This window comes from Pelodiscus sinensis, chromosome 15 (assembly GCF_052426305.1).
Source record: "Pelodiscus sinensis isolate ZL-2025 chromosome 15, ASM5242630v1, whole genome shotgun sequence".
NCBI classification, from domain to species: Eukaryota; Metazoa; Chordata; order Testudines; family Trionychidae; genus Pelodiscus; species Pelodiscus sinensis.
Genome location: NC_143066.1, coordinates 17,052,577 through 17,072,836, shown reverse-complemented (window position 1 = coordinate 17,072,836; position 20,260 = coordinate 17,052,577). Strand labels below are relative to the sequence as shown.

The 20,260-nt window shown below is 38.6% G+C and overlaps 1 protein-coding gene across 3 annotated transcripts in view; it reads right to left on the bottom strand.

Moving 5' to 3' along the window:
• The window catches only part of PARN (poly(A)-specific ribonuclease), a 182,568-nt gene that overhangs the window by 149,481 nt on the left and 12,827 nt on the right, over positions 1 to 20,260 (bottom strand). For all 3 annotated transcript variants that reach the window (XR_012896124.2, XM_006134132.5, XM_025190140.3), the window contains exons 7-15: positions 19,609 to 19,774; positions 18,690 to 18,755; positions 17,750 to 17,788; positions 16,589 to 16,631; positions 15,807 to 15,887; positions 10,530 to 10,586; positions 8,500 to 8,577; positions 3,345 to 3,388; positions 2,829 to 2,871 (exon numbers count right to left, since the gene is read on the bottom strand). Coding sequence is in view for 2 of the 3 variants with exons in the window: in XM_006134132.5 (XP_006134194.2) it covers positions 2,829 to 2,871; positions 3,345 to 3,388; positions 8,500 to 8,577; positions 10,530 to 10,586; positions 15,807 to 15,887; positions 16,589 to 16,631; positions 17,750 to 17,788; positions 18,690 to 18,755; positions 19,609 to 19,774 (617 nt within the window). In the remaining variant the exon portion in view is untranslated. The remainder of the gene's footprint in view (positions 1 to 2,828; positions 2,872 to 3,344; positions 3,389 to 8,499; positions 8,578 to 10,529; positions 10,587 to 15,806; positions 15,888 to 16,588; positions 16,632 to 17,749; positions 17,789 to 18,689; positions 18,756 to 19,608; positions 19,775 to 20,260) is intronic.

Here is a 20,260-nt window from a genome sequence, read left to right as displayed (position 1 = left end):
AATGCTCAAACCACTGAGCTATCCCTCCCCCCATTTTAGTATCATCTGCAAATTTTGCCGCCTCACCATTTACCCCTTTCTCCAGATCATTTATAAATAGGTTAAATATCATTTGTCTTAGAACAGACCCTTGGGGGATACCATAAGTTACTTCTCTCCATTCTCAAAACTTACCATTTATTACTACCCTTTGTTTCCTGTCTTTTAACCAGTTATCAATCCATGAGAGAATCTTCACTCTTATCCCACTATAACATGTTCATTTACAACTCAAGACAGCATTTTACAGCATCCAGGAGGGTTTAAACTTTGCATAATTTTTTAGATTAATTTTTATTACTTTAGGAAGTAGTACAAAATACTCATTACATGTGTCAAGCTGCAGATGCAACAGCAGTATATTAGGAACGGCAAGAACTCACATGCAAACACAACGGCACATTTTATTGAGCTAAATTTTAAATGTTATATAAAAAATTCACATTTGCAATTGCAGAAGTCTCCTGAGTTATCCACTTTTTTAATTTTAAAATTGTATTAACAATTGTGATTGTCAAGTCATCACAACACGAAATATATGGTGTCCTTAAAATGTCCATAACTAGCTTTCATCTTCCCCACTCTCATTGACATTTTGATTCACGGACAGAAACAGAAGTGTGAATTTTTCTGCTTTTTCAATTCCCAGGTAATTTCTTAGGTCTGAGTGAATAATACCAAACAATGAAAAACTTCTCTCTATGCCTGAACAGCAAGCTATTGCTGTGAAAATTTGGCTTAGCAACTGAAGAATCTCTGTTTCAAGGTGCCAGACGAATCATTTCCACCAAATCAGGGGAGTGACTGTGTTCAAATCATCATCTGTACAGATGTACTGATTAAACGGCTTTGCTTCAGCCCTGAAACGTATTATTACTGGTAAAACTGAGGAGTGATTTGGAGATGCCCATGCCATGGCAGCAACATCTTCTTCAGGAGTTAGGCATCTACCTTTGTATCTTTGGTTGAGAATGTTCACAAGAAAATAAAGTGGAATTAGTGCTTGAGCCATTCGTTTCTTTATTGCATGCAGTTTAACATTCTGCTGTGGTATTTCTTTCAACGATGTTTCTTGAAGTGCTTTCCAAATTTGAACAGCATAGGCAATGCAGGAGCAATTTCTCTGAAGTTTAAGGCTATGGATATAGGCTTCAGTATACTGAGCATATCCTCTACATTCCTCTTTAATCCAATGTTAGATACTTTGGATGAGACTTCTATTTTACCACAATTTTCTTCACCAGGGATGTTAAAATTGTTTGGTAAATGTGTACCTGCTGACATTTTCAGTGGGTACATGTTTATGGAGGGAGGGAGATAGAAGCATATGCTAACACACGCACACACAAAGGGTTGCTTTGCTTATTTTATGTATATAAATCAGAGAAAGTAATACTTATAACTATGCCTAAAAAATAAATAAATATATAGACACACACACACACACACACACACACACGCACGCACTCCTATACAGACAGAATGAGGCCATGAAGAAAACTTACAAAATTACTGGTTGCAATGTATTACCACAAATAAAATCCAGCAACAACTGTGATACAACACAGTATTAAACTGAACTCTACTGAACACTCAATTCAGCTGACATTTTAAAAGTCTCATGGTAAAATTATGTTTGAAAAAATCAAATGAGAAAAATGATGCACATGAAACTCAAAGCCCCCAAGCTATGTCTACACAGCAGCATTATCTCAGAATAACAGACACTATTCTGAAATAATGAAGAGTGCATCTATACAGAAAGCCTTTATTTCAAACAATGTCAAGCTGGAGGACTTGTTTCTCTGACTCATGGTAACCCTCACTTCATGAGGAGTAACAAAGTCAAAGGAAGAGTTCTTCCTTTGACTTCCTGCTGTGTAGACAGCACCGAAAGCCAAATTAAGCTATTTTGACTTCAGCTATATCAATTCAAACAACTGAAGTTGCATAGCTTAATTTGACTTAAGCCCTGCCATGAGGACTCTGGGGGTTTGTCTACTTCAGGCAAAAAGACCTGTTGTTGAAAGTATAGTTATCTAAGTAAGGACTGCAGGAACATGGTTCCCAAAGTTAAAGGACAATCATGATGATAATTTACAAGACATTTTCTTGTATTAACTCACAGTAGAAACCCTAGACCATTTTGGCAGAGTTAACTCAGGGTACGTCTACATTGCACAGCTATTTCGGGATACACCAGCGGTTTCCCGAAATAGCTACCCTGAGTCTACACAAACCACCTGTTATTTCAAAATAGTTTCTGAAATAATAGGCGCACTATTTCATCATCCTGGTAAATCTCACTGCATGAGGGATAAGGGATGGCTTGAAATAGCACATTATTTCAAAATTTGGCACTGTGCAGGCACACCAAATTTCAAAATAAGTTATTTTTCAATAGATTCAAAATAAGATACACAATTTGCAAAGCGCAAATTGCACATCTTATTTCGAGTTTAGGGTGCTGTGTAGACTCACCCTCAGAAGTTTACATCTGTCCAGGATCCAAAGCTAACTGCCCCAAACCAGCCGTTTGATAGAGTTTTTACCATGGAAGAATGGACTTTAAAATGTATCATAATGGGGTTTTTTAAAGCTCATTTTCTGTAGTTTTAGAAGAGCTAGATGACAGTTTTTACAAAGTATCAAGTCATCTTGCTACAGAGGTGATATTTATAAATGAAATATTCTAACAACTGTTGTACTATACCAAAATAATATTTTTATTTCAGTATTCAATACACACAAAAAAGACATAACTGTAGTAATTTACATTAGTAAGTTACCTTAAAAGGTTGCGTACTTGCCATCAGTTTAGTATCCAATAGTCTAAAAATGAAAATTAAGAGGTAAGAATAAAGTGTTTTGCTTTTATAAACAATATCGCCCATCACTCAAGAATATTTTGTTTTATTCACTGGTGAACAACATTAAGATGCTCAAAGTCAACAGACTAAGCCTGATAAAACAGTGAAACTACTAACATTAATAGCAAATAAACCTTGTTCTCTATTCAGTCAAGGTTCCCAACAATAATTTTCATACAAAGAAAAAATAATTTGTAAAGGCTTCTCTTTAATTAAGGAATATTCTGACAAGAGCAATGCAATCAGCAACATCATAAATATGAATTAAAATGCAGGCAGTAAAATTATTTTAAGATAAATTGTTCTATATCACTGTAAAGTGTGATTCAAGTCACAACCATAATTTTATGCTTAATTTAGCCAAAACATAGCTGGAATTTGACAGTTGGCAGCAGTGGAATAAACTGCTCAATTATAATCTGAAGATGAGCCTACCTGGGAAAGACACATGCCGCTAACTCCTTAAACTCACTTAGGTCCTAAAATTTAAAACAAAGTTGTGTTACTATCAAACCTAAACATTATATAAATTCTTATGGTAATCTACTATCCTGAAACAGATATTGATCCAGAGATTCCAACCCTATTATCCACTCAGATGTCTAAATTAAGGTCTAATGGCTATACTCTTTTCTATTTAATACTGAAGTGTACTTGGTTAATGCCTGCCCTTTTAATGCCTGCTGACACTGTTTTTATAGCATTATCTTTTAACTTTAGGTGTTTTTTACCTAAACCTCTACTCATCTCCAATATTTTGCTATGCAAAGGTAACTGAAAAGGTTGCTACAGAAGATGAGCAGAAACTTTTAACCATAAAGCTGAGTACAACCAAAATCTCACTTTCCATTAGAAGTGCTTTTCCCATCCCAATTTATCATACTAATAATGGCAGATATTACCAGTATTTGTCTGATATTAGATCCGATCAGCTACAGAAAAATTAAGAATTTAGGAAATATTTCTTAAATATATTATAGTAAATAATTAACTGAATGTTCATTTTCAGGAAATATTTTATTAGTGAAACGCTTATTAATTAACTGGCCATTTCTTAGAAGGGGACTGTATATGTCAACTCATTCTCTTCAACAGTGAGCCAATAAAGTCCATGAGCAAATGGTTATCTTGGGAAGGTTGAGAAAACCTATCTTCTGCATTCACACGGAAATGGTAGCAAACATGCTAGGACAGGTCCACTCTCTGCAGTCCACTCTCTGCAGTCCACTCTCTGCAGTCCACTCTCTGCAGAAGAGATGTACACAAGAACCGCATTCTATGTCCAATGAGGAAGGGAATAACAACGACACCTAAAACCCTATGAGGGGGCAGAACAGGCAACATCACTGCAATGTTCTGGAGAGCATCCCGACAAGTAAGAGGTTCTATTGCTGCCTGCCCTGCAGCCATAGTGTGCCTTCATGCTTTGCTGCTATGGCTCAGAGACCTGGCGCTAACACACAGCTCCAGCAAATTCAGGAAGGGGATGTGTCAGTCAGAGCTCACGCACTCCAAGCAGACAATAGGGAGTCTCAATCCACAGGTTGTATGCAATTCTACTGTATACAAATATATGTTGAGCAAGGTCTTTCATGAAAGCTTGTAATGTTCTGAACCTTCCAGCATGTATACGGGTGGATTACAAATATGCATACAGAATACTATGCTCATGAACTGTATTAAAACTTTGAATACACCTCACAGCCGACAAGTCGCCACCCATGGTGCAACCTAGGGATGTTAAATTTAGTTTAATCGACTAGTCGATTACTCCATAAGCAAGGGAGATGCAGCAGGGTTAGCTCTCGGTCCAGGAGCTAATCCCACTGTGGCTCTGCCTTTTAAATACATTAAGAGACTTTCAGTACTTACTACATTTAAAAAGCAGAGGCACAGCATCTGAGACTGGGTGCAAGCCAGCAATCAGCTGATTCCCAGCTCACTCCCAGTCCCCATTACCCTCCTGCCTCCCTTGCCCCCCCACCCGCCCCCTGAGACACTGCTGGAGGGAACCTGCTTAAAGCCGCTGATAGAGGCAGCAAAGGAGGGAAGGAGAGACAACTAGTCAAGGGACTAGTCAAGTGTCCGATAATAATCCGATTAGTCGCTTACATCCCTAGTACAACCCAAGAAGACAAATAATGGACCCTTGCAATTAATGGGAAGACAGATTTCCCAGTTACCCAGTAAAAGGAAATTTTCCTTGCTCTGAGAAACAATGAATTACCATAGCTAAGGGGGGAAATGGGAAGAGGGTAAGCAGAAGCAAGGAGCACTGAACTGTAGGAGTGTTTCAATAGCAGAAGGGATCGTAGCAGAAGGTGCTGCCTATGAATATGGCATCTCATCCCTTTGGCTAGGGGGAAATATGGGAAACTGTACCAAGGCAGCAGGCAATGTGCATTTGAAAAAGCAATGTATCCAATATAGAAAAGGAAAGCATGAAGTTGCATCTTTAAATGTATAGTCTGTAATTAGTTCGCTTCATCCTTACTATTTATCTTGGAATCTGTGGTTACTTTATTAAATACATTTTGTTAATTTTTATACCAAGGTCTCTGGTGTGCAAACTGTGCGCTGATAACGAAAGGCTTTTTTTCACACATTTAGGGGTGACAAACTAGAAGGGAAGAGTCCCTGTGTCTGGTCCTTAAGAACTTAAGTTAAACAGCAGTGGGGAGGCTCAGGATAAAAAAAGGCTGTTGAAGTCACCCTACAACAAGTTATGAAACTTGTAGAATCCAGGCTGAGCTTTGTTTGTTGGCTGGCTAATAGTGGCAGGGCTCTGAACCATAACAGTATAGCATTACGGCACCTAAAGTTACCACAGAGGTTGGTCTGATACCCAGAATATTAGACTACTAATTATTCCAAGTGCCTGAGAATCCCCACCACAAATACGAGTCCTAATTGACTCTATCCTTCTCTTTCAGGTGCCAAGTTGCTTCCATACCACAAGACAAAATAGCTCTAATGATGCTATTGGATTCTAGATCTCCTTATTTCCACAGGGAAAAAGAGGGCTAACCCAAGCTGCAAGTCATTTTGAAATTGTCACTTATCAGCATTAAAAGATGCAGACCCCTTTGGTCATTTGTAGGAGGTAGAAAAAAGCCTATACCATAATATAGTCATAATGAACAAAATCTGAGAACTTCAGAAATAACAGCCTCACTTGCACTTTAGTAACTAAAAAGGCCAAGTTATACCACTGTCTAAATATGATTTCTTCAGCAAGTCTTATGTGCCAACGTAATTCAAAAAGGGCACCACCCACTTCTCCCACATGTAATAACCCAATCCCATACACAGCACCCTACCAAAAGCCTCAAAGTTTATGATGCCTGTACTAGGCACAGGTGACCAATCTAAAACCAGATCTCTTGCTTCCTCAAAGACTAGTACTGTACCCTTACTCACCTACCACAAAGGCCATCTTAATAGATTAGGACTTAAATCATCAGAAAAAGGTGCTCTCCCACCTTACATATTCCAGTACAACAATTCCTATTCTTATAATCAATTTGATTTTATCCCCAACTTCTGCCATTATATTTCATAACACCATCTCCGTATCATAACTCTATTTCTACCTAGTATCACAGAAGATAACTTGCTTTTTAAAAAGCAACAGAAGAAAGTAAAACATTTCCATTAACACTAGAGGCCCTGTTAAGACAGAAAAAGCAAGGAATTTGAAAAGAAACAGTATAAAGAACCTAATTACCCACTCACTTACTGAAGTAGCATTGAGTGCCAAAAGCTCCAAGTACACAGTAAACTTCCTAGTTTAGTTTTATCAGAAACTAAACTTAAAATTTGATTTTCTACTACTTAAAACTATCAACTGCCATAGATCACAATAGCTCATCACTGAAAACAATTCTGCATTTAAACAATTACACTCTTCTACATACTCATTAATCATGCTCTATAGGAAAGTGACATTTCCAATTAGCTTTCTTGCACTGTAGATACTTAATGATATAGGATTCATAACTCAAAAGGGTCAATGTAATATATCTTTAGTCAGACTACAGTATACAGTTAGAGTGATTTCATAAGTATAGTTTTATACTCGGGTCTCTACATTAAAAATAGCTCAAGGACAATAAGGATATATGGTTGAAATTTTAGTGCTCTCAGGACAGACTTTAAAAAGTGGTTGAGGTATACAGTTAAGATGCTATAAAAATCACATACGAGAGTTGATTTTTATTTGCACTCAACTTGCATGTTTCAAGAACATATATCCTGAATTCTAACCACTTGAACTCTTGCTCCATAAACAGATGTTTTCAGAGAATTATCCACAATGTTTCCAAAATCTTTTTGCTGAGTGACAACAGCTACTTTAGAGCTCATCATTTTGTATGTCTAGTTGGGATTATGTTTTCTAATATACATTTTGCATTTGTCAACATTGCATTCCATCTACCATTTTGTTGCCCAGTCACCCAATTTTGTGAAGTCCTTTTGTAACACTTCACAGTCAGCTTTCAACTTAAACTTCTTGAGTAATTTAGTATCATCTGTAAATTTTGCCACCACATTGTTCACCTCTTCTTTCAGATCATTCATGACTATACTAAATAGCATTTGTCCCAGTATATATCCTTGGAAGACCCTACTATTGACCTCTCTCCATTGTGAAATCTATCTATTCCTACCTCGTTTCCCATCTTTTAACCTCCTACTTATCAAATTACAAGCTCTTTCCTCTCATTCCCTGATTGCTTACTTTGCTTAAAAGTCTTTGACCAGAGACCACTATATACACTGGATCCTTGTCCATGTGTCCAATGTTATGGAGACAGTCCTGATATTCTGGACTTGGTCTCATACAAGTGCCTCTTACCTCCACTTGCATCCCAATTTTTTCCACAGTTACTATCTGGTCACCCTAGCTGCCCCCTGCTCCCAAATGGATTCAAATAGATTGAGGCATTTCCCCCCCCCCCCTTACAAAAGCCATGTTGACTCATCATTCTATTCTTTATTATAATTTCAACCAACCCTCATAGGACTGAAATTAGGTTTATAGGCTTGTAACTGGTATGATGGCCTCTGGAGACTTCTTTAAAAATCAACACTATATGAGTTATCCAGACTTCTAGACTAAGTTAATTTAAGCAATATGTTATATATCACAGCAAGCAGTGCTGCAATTTCGTGTTTGAGTTTCTTCAGAATTCTTAAAATAAATACCATGTGGTCTTAAGATTTCATGTAACTGCTGTTCCACATCTCTTTTATTGACATCTCAAATCTGGGAGGGTTTCTCCGATCTGTCACTTAAAAAGACGGGTTCAGGTGTGGGAACTTCCCCTCCATTGCACCTCTATACTGTGGCACTTCATGCAAAGATACCTATTTACTAAATAGATGATGAAGATAATTGCAGCCCTAATGGCAAACTCAGTTTAAGATAACAATGAATCATGGGCTAGTATCTCCAGACAGCACACAGATTTCTAATTGCATATTAAGGATTCTACTTTATTTTGCTCAATTCATCCTAGTAAGCTCCCAGCCAGGATAGATTTCAGATTAATTACTTCAAATTTCAGAGACTGACAAGGGCACTTACTTCAGGTAGAGGACAGTAAAACTGGTGGATAGTGTGCATGACATCCAGTAGCATGTTGTGTCCAACAACAAGTTTGCCCTGAAGAAAGAGCCAATTATGTGTGAATGACTTTTCAAACTACTTTATAACAAAACAGGTTACAGAAAAGGCCCTGATACAGTTTTACTCGGTTTTCAATTCATTACATTTTAACTTCAACTAACATATTGAATCACAAGTATATTCTTTACAGTTCAATTATGTGATAATTATTTGGACAGTAGTGCTAATAGGTGGCAGCGGTATTTTGGCAGGCACCATGACTCCTAGAGTTTTGGTAAGCATAGCAAAACCATTTAAAATCTATTTTAAAAATGTAGGTAGAAAGTAATCAGTCTATCTTGACTGCTCCTTCTGTGGTTATGCTTTTTATCTTGTTAGAACCAAAACAAGAGCTACATCCTTTTTGAAAAAAAAGGAAATAACCCGTTGGAGGAGAGCCCGCACCAAAGGTCCAGAGTGCTCGGAAAAGATAGATGAGGAAGAGTGGAACAATGGTAGGGCAGCAGTAGAGCAATGCAGAAGGGGGGCAGTACTCCCCTGCCATTCTTCACTATACATCACCGCTGACTTAGAATCTCATTAACTGACACAGCAAATTGGCAGTATCCACTTTTTAAGATATTAATGAAGAGTTGTAGCAAAATCTCATATTAAAAGACATTTTAAAAATTAGATTACACTACATAAGGGGAAGTGAGGGCCCAATTCGGACTACCAAAGGCTTTTGGACCAACTTTGAAACCTTTTTATTTACTTTTTTTAATTTATTTTCTCTGGCCTAGACCTTGACTGCACCTTGACCAAGAAATCTGGACCTTGACAAAAAAATAATAGACTACTCCCAAACTACACTATTGTATATCAAAGCATTGCCACAACCAAAAACTTAAAGTTGTTAGCATGAGTTAAGTAGAGGCCTATACAGACACAAAATTTTTGTCCACAGATGCATACACCCGCAAAGCTGCAGGGCTCTAGTACGAACTGCAGCAGTGAAAACAGCAGCACGCTGGGCCACCACTCACAAGAGCCAACACCCAATCCAGGTAACTTCTTCAGTGCATATTTACCTGCCCCAGATCTGCACCCTGGATGTGCACCATACTTACTGAATGCTGCTTGAGGTCACAACATCTGCAAGCAACCCACATGCTCCCAGACACCAGACCAACATGCTGCTGGTTTTGACACTGGTTCATGGTAGAACCTAGCAGCTCCACAGATAAGCACTTTATATCCAAGCATACAAATTGTGTATCTATGCAGAGCTTTAAAGTTACATATATATGAGTCATAAGTCATTTTATTTGCTTAGCTGTATAATTTAACAGTAAAGAACCTCACACTCTTTGTGCATTAACAACTTTTTACCATAATAACATAGGGACTCCCTCTGAGACCTTTTCTACTCTGCTTATCCAGAATACTTCTAATTCTCTGGGATCTAAAATACTCAATTCAACTCAGATTTCATCACTAAGGTTCGTTTACTTGGCATATAGCAAAGCTACACTGAGCTTAGCAAACAAGAACAGAGGTTGGATGCAGGATGTATCACACCTCCAAATATTCATGGAAACCTTCATGTGTGCGCCCACACGTACATGTACACATACACACACTTGCATTTACTATACATCACATTTTTGTATTGGATTACTTGGCAAGAATGCTCTGTACATACATTATTGATGCTCAATCTCGTCTCGGCATTCCTAATCTATCTTGTTTATTGCTAATAAATGATTCCCTGAATGTGCTCCTCCTTATCTGAGCTGGCTCAGACACTGTCTCTTATCTTAGAGACCTATTATTTTAATTTAGGACAGAAGCTGTTTTCAGCCCGATGATCTATTTCTCTCTCTCTAACTCTGTCCTCCCAAGTAATTAGGACTCGCTCTAGGCTTTAATTACTTAGATCAGGCCAGGCCAGGCCTTAGCTATAAACTAAATGTGCATATGATAAAAAAAGTATTGGTTTAACTTACAGAATTAGCAATGGCATGAATGACCCTGGAAAATCCCACTGCATCGCTGAGTTCTTCCTGTAAGCAAAATTTCAGGTATAATTATGTGATGTATAAATGCAACTAACTGACAACACTGTCTGTATATTGTGACAAGATAATTTCCTTGCAACTCCATCTCAAATTAAGGTTCCCCGTTCTGTATTCTCCATTAGAGGATAATCAAATCAGATTCTAGGAAATGCAAATATTTGTGGAAATATTGTGGTCAAAGTAGGGCACTGGTCTCAGCTGTATCCTTAACGGTATAAATGAAGACAAGACAACTAGTGCCACAGATCGTCAACTACAAAATAAGCATGAACTGGCCTGAATGCTCTTGGAAATATCTAAGTCATGTGATATAAACTTTTCATAGCATTGCACACAATGGATCTAAAAATAAAACTGTTTTGTTGTATCAAATGTTTGTTTATTTCCATTTGAAAAAACTTTGTTTTTGCTATTAAGGCAAAAGTGAAACAAAACTTCAATGCCTACATTGTCAGGGAAAAACAATAGATTTTTTTAAACACTTCACTATTGCTTTAATTCTACTCTCACTGAAGTCAGTAAGACTTTTATAATTGTCTTCAATAAAAGCAGAATTAAGCCTCCATAGAATGCTTTTCAAAATTTCCCTGTAGTGGTATAAGTTACCAGAAAGCAAGCAGCAAAGAGTTGGCAGAGGATAAAAGAAGTTCCACAGAAAGTGTGTTGAGCTGAGTCAGAAAGGAGTGTTCAATATCAAGCCAAAGAGGCCCTTCACTTATAAGCAAATACTGAATGCTCAAATTATCTTGAATTTTTCAGTAATGGTTGCCTGATATCTTTCTACTAAGCACTAAAAAGTCAGACCCCAAAACCATCACCAAGACACAGACACTCATGACACAACCATTTGATATTTTAGATCTCATTCTAAGCTATCTGGAAGTGTTACAAAACCTATATACCAGTGGCCCCCAACCATTTGAAGCTGCTGGGCGCTAGGGGGCGTGGCCATTTGACTGCTGGGCACCAGGAGGAAGGGACACTTGCGCACCCAGGGGCGGGGCCACGTATACGCCACACCCCCATGAGCCACATGCCTGGGGCCAGCAACCCTATGTGCCATGTGGCCACGGGTGGGGCCACCCATTCACAGCAAGTTTGGGGCTAGCGTCCTCCAGAGCTGCGCGCCCAGGACCGGCACTCCCCCATAGTCGCACACCCAAAGCCAGCACTCCCCCCCAGTATCTACATGCCTGGGGGCAGGGAGGCCAATTTGCCGCGCCCCCGGGGGCCAGAGCACCCACTTCGCCACGTGCCCAGGGGCCGGCGCTCCCCATGCTCCATGCGCCCGGGTGGGGCCAGCCCTGGGCACTTGGCAAGTGCACACAAATGCAATGTGTTGGGGATCACTGCTATATACCATTCGTTCAAAACACGTATCTGTAAGTTACATGCTGTAACAATAAGATACTAAATTATTCTAAAATCAGCAAAACTGAATTAGGTATCTCTTTGGGTTGGAGGAAAGGACAACAGGACTTCACTATGTGTCCCTGATATCACAAGGGAGAAAAAGGGGACAACCTGACCAGAGCTAAGGTGGGAAACTACTGTACATGAAAGCTCTGATTGACCATGTATACCAGGGAAGGGAGGTAATTATACCCCATGCATACCAGAAGGAGAACACACACTCAGTCTGTCAGCAGGACCCATCTTCCTACTCATGGGATCAAAGTAGAACAAGTTTCATGATCTGCTGCTTGTACTGATTGCTTTTTTTCTATTTTGAATTGGAAAGGAATCTGACATCACCTTCTCACCTTGGTCAGAGACCAAGAGATGTAAGTAAGTAAATTACATGAAGATGTTGCAACTTAGGTAACACATGCAACAGGTGTCCAGTGCAGATACTCACTGGAGGTAATATGATTGCCTGAGAAAAAAAAGAGTTGGAAGTGGATTTCAGGGAATGAATCCCCTAAAGAAAGCTGGAAAAAGGAAGACGGGGTTCCAAACATCTGGTACCACTCCCCCCTTTTTCCTCAAGCCCTCTTTAATCCTTGTACAGTTTAATGGTGAGGTCCCAGCAACGGGTAGGGCTAATGGCAACCCTCCAAAGTGTTAATGATTAAGGAAAGAATCAATCTGCACTGCATGACTTATTGCCAGATTTATTAGAAGAATAAAATTGCAGCCTAAAGGAGTCAAATACATTACAGTTTGTTTTTCTTCCTATGTCATCAGAACCAAGGTAGTAGCCCTCTGACTGCTCTTAGAGCAAAACATTTTTACTGGACTAGTGTACAATAAGCAGTATTTTCACATTAACAGTATTACTTTAACAATGTACTGCTGCACAAGTTTGGTGCAGCAAATTTTACTTACAAGCATCCTAAGACTTACAATTACGGAGTACTTATATGTAAATGGAAGTATGCTTTTAAGTGTTTCGTATATGTAGAATCTTGAGATCTGGTAGACAAGGTTCACATAAGGATACCGATGTCTAAGCACTGGAATCCCAGTACAGGTTAAACCTCTATTAACTGGGACTGTCTGGTCTGCCGACATCTGTGGCATGGCATGGATATTGCAGGACCAGAGGTCTGGTGGAGAGCTGGTGGCCAGGAGTCCTTCAGTCTATGAAGCCCAGCACACAGCAGCAGGAGGGAAGCTCGCCTCCTGCTGGTAGCAAAGCCAGGGCTGGGAGGGGCTGGTGGCAGTGGGAGGGATAGGAAGACCTCCACAGTCCGGCAAAATCCCTCACTCTGGACCAATCAGGTCCTGAGGGTGCCAGACCAGGGAGGTCCAACCTGTAGTTGTGCTCATTCTAATGGCAGGAGGATCTCTTACTTTATCACTTATTAAACTTGAGAGCTATTAAGAACACTCTTTTCAACCTCAGCTTCTGAAGCTGCGGCTAGATAGGCTCTACTGTGACTAGCATTTGATGTCCTAAAGAAAAGAAATTACAAGCGCTAATAATCTATTAAAGCAGGCAATTAGGTATTTCAAGTCATATCTGGAATTCAAGTATCAGAGGGGTACCCGTGTTAGTCTGAAACTGCAAAAACAACGAGGAGTCCTGTGGTACCTTATAGACTAACAAATTTATTGGAGCATAAGTTTTCGAGGGCAAAGACCTACTTCGTCAGATGCACATAGTGGAAATTCCAGAGGCAGGTATAAGTATAAAGTATAAAGGGTATAAAGTATAAAGAGTACCAATCAAGAATAAGGCTAGAGATAACGAGGTCAATTCAGTCAGGGAGGATGAGGCCCACTTGTAGCAGCTGATGTGGAGGTGTGAAAACCAAGGGAGGAGAAACTGCTTTTGTAGTTGGCTAGCCATTCACAGTCTTTGTTTAATCCTAAACTGATGGTATCATATTTGCAGATGAACTATCGCTCAGCAGTTTCTCTTTGAAGTCTGCTCTTGAAATTATTTTGTTGCAGGATGGCTACCTTTAAATCAGCTACTGTGCGTCCAGGGAGATTGAAGTGTTCTACAGGTTTTTGTATATCACCATTCCTGATATCTGATTTGTGTCCGTTTATTCTCTTATTAGGGACTATCCAGTTTGGCCTACATATATAGCAGAGGGGCATTGTGGCACATGATGGCGTATATTACATTGGTAGACGTGCAGGTGAATGAACCCGTGATGGTGTCACTGGTGTAGATGTGGGCAGAGTTGGCACCAAGATTTGTTGCAGGGATTAGTTCCTGAGTTAGAATTACTGTGGTGTGGTGTATAGTTGCTGGTGAGAATTTGCTTCAGGTTGGTGGGTTGTCTGTGGGCGAGGACTGTCTTACCTCCCAAGGCCTGTGAAAGTGAGGGATCGTTGGTCAGGATGGGTTGTAGATCACTGATGATGCGTTGGAGAGGTTTTAGCTGAGGCCTGTAGGTGATGGCCAGTGGTGTTCTGTTGGTTTCTTTGTTGGGCTTGTCTTGTAGTAGGAGGCTTCTGGGTACACGTCTGTCTCTGTTAATCTGTTTCCTCACTTCTTTGGGTGGGTATTGTAGTTTCAAAGAATGCTTGGTGAAGATCTTGTAGGTGTTTGTCTCTGTCTGAGGGTTTGGAGCAAATGCTGTTGTACCTTAGTGGTTGGCTATAGACAATGGATCATGTGGTGTGTCCGGGATGGAAGCTGGAGGCATGAAGGTAGGTATAGCTGTCACTTTTTCAGTATAGGGTGTTGTTTATGTGAATGTCATTTATTTCCACTGCAGTGTCCAGGAAGTGGATATTTTGTGTAGACTGGTCCAGGCTGAGTTTGATGGTGGAGTGGAAATTGTTGAAATCAATTGTTAATATCTGGAACTGTATGCCCAGTTTGAGGACTATCATGAAAAGTGCTATTGAAGTCCTCTCTAATTCTCATTACAGAGAATAACTAAGGTAAATTAATGTTATGAGGGGTACAGTTTAAAAAAAAATTCAATCCATCCTTTCTTTTGACACCAACTCTATAAAAAAACAAGCTGTAACTTTAGTTTTTCACATCTCTGCTCTGAAAAGTGTTTCCTTTTATAATTTTCAAACTAGTCAACTATCCAATAAGCAAATGTTAGTCACTTTGCTCCGCCCCTCATGCTGCCCCTATCTGATAGAGGCAGTGGGGGGGGGAGGGGAAGGAGGAGAGGCAGAGGCAGAGGCAGGAAGAGGGGTAGTTCAAAGCAGCAGCACCGTTTGAAGCCTGGGGCTAGACCCTGGGCTCCACATGACACTGCTGCTTTGAAACACTGTGTGCAGCCCAGGTTGTTATACTTCAAAGGTGGAGGTGCCCTATCGACTTATCAAATAGTCAATGAAAAATGTATCGACTATTCGATCAATCAGTTACCCGATACTTACCATCCTTATTTCAGAATGCAGTTAGCTACTACTGAAGGTTTCCAAATCCTGTGGTGAGATTTTAAGAAATGAGTAGTGTAAACATCTTCTAGCTATGCTTGCTAAGATAAAAGTAACTTAATATACTTCATGGCAACAGCAGAGAGCCACAATGAGCCAGTACAAATATTATCCCACTGCCACAACACTGCTATTTAGTCAAGTGGATCCCTACTTTTTCCTTCCTCTGAAAGATCAGATATCACCAAAGCAAGAAACAAGATAGTGGGGCTTTGAAGTGGGGAAATTTCAGTGTCATAAGCGTGTGGAATTCAAGTTAGTCAGGTCTCTTCCCAAATTTCAACATTTTGAATAAAACCAACAGCATTTTCTTCAACTTAAGAACACGGACAGTAAAATTACCTGTTCTTTTGCTAGTTTCTGCTGTTCTCTTCTTCTGCGCTCTTCTTCATCTACCTTGCTAATGATAATGTATCTTTCCTTCTGAAAGTAGTAAGGTCAAAAGTAAATTATTTCAAGAACAGCTTGAAAAAAAGAAAGGTGAAAAGTTATAACAGTATCCCAACACGAATACAATCATGATTTTCTATCTACATTTCCAACGTAAAACTAAATTGCGTCCATTATATTCAGAGTTTAGCTGCAACAGTTTACTGTGTTTACCCCTTATTTTGTTCTAGGAGCTTATAATTTTAATAAGATTATCTAAGCTGAACGTTACATAACAAAGCCTAAGGGAAACGGTTTCAGTGGGTTTTTTTAATCCAGTATTTTCCGATGATCTGGGGGTTGCCTAGCTTTTTGGGGAGAAACATAATGCTTAACGCCTGCTGCAATTATTGTTCTATCATCAAACCGCTCAGATGACTAAGGATTCATGCTTGCACTGATACTCTCAATGTACTGAATGTAAGATTGATTAAGTATTTAAAATAACCATTACAGACTCCACTCACACACTTAATATATAAATAAGCTACATATTTGTATGCATACCTCATGAGTTTTGAAATCTGGCCACTAAGGCTGTTCAAAAATATTTTCTTAGTTTAATCAAAGTTTAAAAGTTTGCATAACAGTTTCAGCAGGCAAATTCAGAGCTGAAGCAGCATGTAATTTCATTAGGATGGAGATTTTGCTTACACAACACACACATTTAGGACAGTATGTTGTTAGTTAATTACCTTCTCTGTCTCCAGAGTTTCGACATGGATACCTTTTGGATACCTACAGCAAACAGTGAAACGTCAACTACAGTTTAGGACTAATTTTGTAGTTTGTATACTGAAACTCCACCTTCAAACAGACTAACATTTATACCTGCACAACTTATAGGAAGGATACAGATAGGCTAAATATTAAATACAAAAAATTGTTCAAGGCAGTTTTTAACCAAAATGAAGTGGGGAAATTCAAAGTACCACTATTCAATAATACAGCCTTCTTGTGTGTGTCAAGACTTCCAACAATTAGTATTATTTTTAGTTTCTAAATATTCTATGCCGATAGAGTTCTCACAGCTACAATTGTTCATCTAACTGAACTGCCTGACTTCAGTGCAATTAAATTAATCTGATGTTGGGTTAAGATGTTGCTTCTTATGCATTTTTTTTTCCCCCCAGAAAAAGCTTATTAAAAAAAATTACTAAGCTACCCATTCAGGAATGCATATCCACTGAAATTCCACAGGGAGCCCTCACTGTGCAGTATGGGTGCAGTCCAAACAGTTAAAAAGAAAAAAAAATCAGTCACAACAATGATAAAAATATTTTATCTGTAGATGCAGATATCCAAACACATATTTTAGAGTAACTTCCTCAGATACAATGAAAATGGTATGGAAAACATCGCGAAAAATGAGGAAGAATGGCTCTTGCGCAAGAGGGGGTTTTGTGCGAAAAGGAGCCGTCTACACAGCTTTTTGCGCAAAAGCCTCTTGCGCAAAAACAGCTGCTAATTATACAAATGAAGTGCGGCAATATTCTACTCCACGGTTCATTTGCATAAGCTTTTGCAGAAGAAGGCTGCAGTGTAGACATAACCTAAGTGTTTAGAGTAATATACTGTTACATCATTATAATCACTAATCTGCTATACTGTACTGTTCAATTTACATCTATTTAATAATTCTGAAGTGACAATAGAAATATGCTCGGTTTTTACAAAAAAATTCTAATGAACCATAAAAAACTTCAGTTTAGTCATATTAAAAGACTGCTTAAGAAAAGAAACTGAGTATGAGATAAATCACAGAACAGTTTTTCATCCTGATTTTTTTCAATGTTAAAAACAGCACAGATATAAAGTAAGGTAAGGATATACAGACGTGAAGACTACTAACTTACTTCCAGCTCAAGGTCTGATAAATTAATTTCCTCTGAAACCTTTAAAAACAGAAAAGAATAATGAGTATTTCAAAACTAACGACAAGTGTATATTCACTGCATGAACTTTTAACATAAAACAGTTCATGGTGTTATCACATTGTATCTTAAAGGACATTTAAAAGGCTAAAAACTAGTTAAAATTTCCAGATAAATTGATTTATACCTTATTGTTCACACACCTGCCCTTCTGATGAGAATGACATGACAAAAATTAATAGCTGACAGAACCAAGCAAAAATGTGTTTAAGTATTATTCACTCATGTCTATTTATGTGGAATAACTATTTCCTTTTTCATTTTTGTTAGTTAAGAAATAACTGTAATTCCAACGGTAGTGGGCCTAATACAATATTGCAATGTGTTTAATACCTCACATCAATCACCCCATATCACCAGCAACACACACAAAAAATATGTGAACACATGAAGAACACTGATTCCAGTGGAAAAAGCAGTTTAAAGAGCCATCTTGATAATCAATAGGAAGGGCACTTGAAGTTAAATAATTTAACTTAAATTCTAATTAAAGCATAATTTATGAAGAACACCTCTGTGATTCATAACATTTCACGATATATGTACATTTACAGTTATCTATTTCAAGTAATGCCAGATGCATACTGGTATGTGCTAATACCACCGCAGAATTTCAGGATTAACATTTGGAAGTTTAGACCTTTTAAACAAGAAAAGGTACCATAACTCCACAACAGCAAGCGTTTACTTCCAGCGCTCAAACAGTTTTTGCTACTGCTACTGAGGCATACATTTGTTAAGACACTGTGTGAAGACCTACAGAAAGAGGCTTTTCCTATACAGGTCAAACTGAATTTCTTATGGGGAAGACAGTTCAGAGTTCTGTTTGCCAGAGAGCTAGTGTTTCTTTTAAAAAACTGACCCTGTGCATGGATCCAACTGCAAATTACTGTTTTCTTCATTTTGTATTAAATCTTCTATTTGCTCCCTGGAGGAAATAGAGTAAGCAGATGATTTTTTGCATTTATTAGTACAACAGTATTTTCACAGAAGCATTTTGTGATACATAGCTATAGACAGACAGACACAGAAAAAGACAAGGCAAATCTTTTATAGGAGGGATTAACGAAATATTTAATAAATGTTTATTACATGTCTATATATTCTTTCATCTTTACACAGACAGTATAGTGATAAATACTAAATCTTGTGTAATTAAGAAATAAAAAACCCCAAAAATTAAGCATAGCAGACTTAAATGGCTTTGTATTTAAGGGCCAGAAAACACACAGCCATTGTTTTCCAACTAAGATCATAAACTGAAAACTGAATTATACTTTAGCTGTGATTATGAAAAACTGCCAAGCTCTTCTGAAAATCATCAAAAGCAGTGTTCCCTGTAAACTGAGCGCTTGGACAGCCACCCAGGAGAAATTCAAACACTACTTAGCTGATTAGCAGAACGCCCACAGATGGTAGTGTGTGTTTCTATTAGTGGGGCACATCTCCACTGCTTTGGTGCATGTAACAAAATTGATTCCACACAGAGATGGAAAAAATGAGGGGGAACATTGATCAAGAGGCTAACAAATGTAACCAACAATTCAAGCACTCTTGATGAAGTTAAAGATAAGCAGCAAAAAAGCCCGATGAAAAGGAACAGAAGTTTCCCAGACTTAAACCCCTTAATTCAAAGGAACATTTTGTTGAGATTTACAAATTGAGAATCAGAACACTGGTAACCTTCAAGTTTTTAGGCAACTTCAGAATGGAAGATTTCCACATAAATAACGTGTGCACACATTAGGATAACATGACTTCATTGTGATATTTCTACTTACACCACTCTATCGATGAATTTTTTCTGATCCTCAGGAATAGTCACAGGACACTTTGTGGCATTAGGAGAAATGTATGAAAGGGTCCCTGCACCATTAGACTGCGAACGTTTTTCATCATACTGCTCCCGTAACTGTCTTTCCTCTTCCTGATTTAAATATGGGATTCCTAAGAAAAACATTTTACAGCTTTAAAAGCAATATTGCACATCTCAGAGAGGATTAGTAACTATTCCTATCATGTTATACTCTTAAAAATTGGGAGCAATGCATCTGTACCCTTCAAATATCTTTCCTAAGTTTCTCTTTCCTAATCTCTAGTTGCTATGGATTCCTTTTGAGAAGGCACTGGAAAAGCTGGCACCTCCACGAGTCTCAAGCATGGTAGGCTCTGCTCCTGCAATCTGATCTTCACAGGCAGACCCTATTTCTGCATAAAGCCTCACTGAATTTGGTGGATGCTCAGATTGTTGATCCATGACTGGGTATCCTAAATACTACAACAAAGCAAATAAATAAGGAATAAGGATCTATCAATATGCATATAGCTCAACATCAGGGCTGCAGATTGCTATGGATGTCAAGAAGCTTGAAGTATCAGAGGGGTAGCCATGTTAGTCTGAATCTGCTAAATCGACGAGGAGTCCTGTGGCTC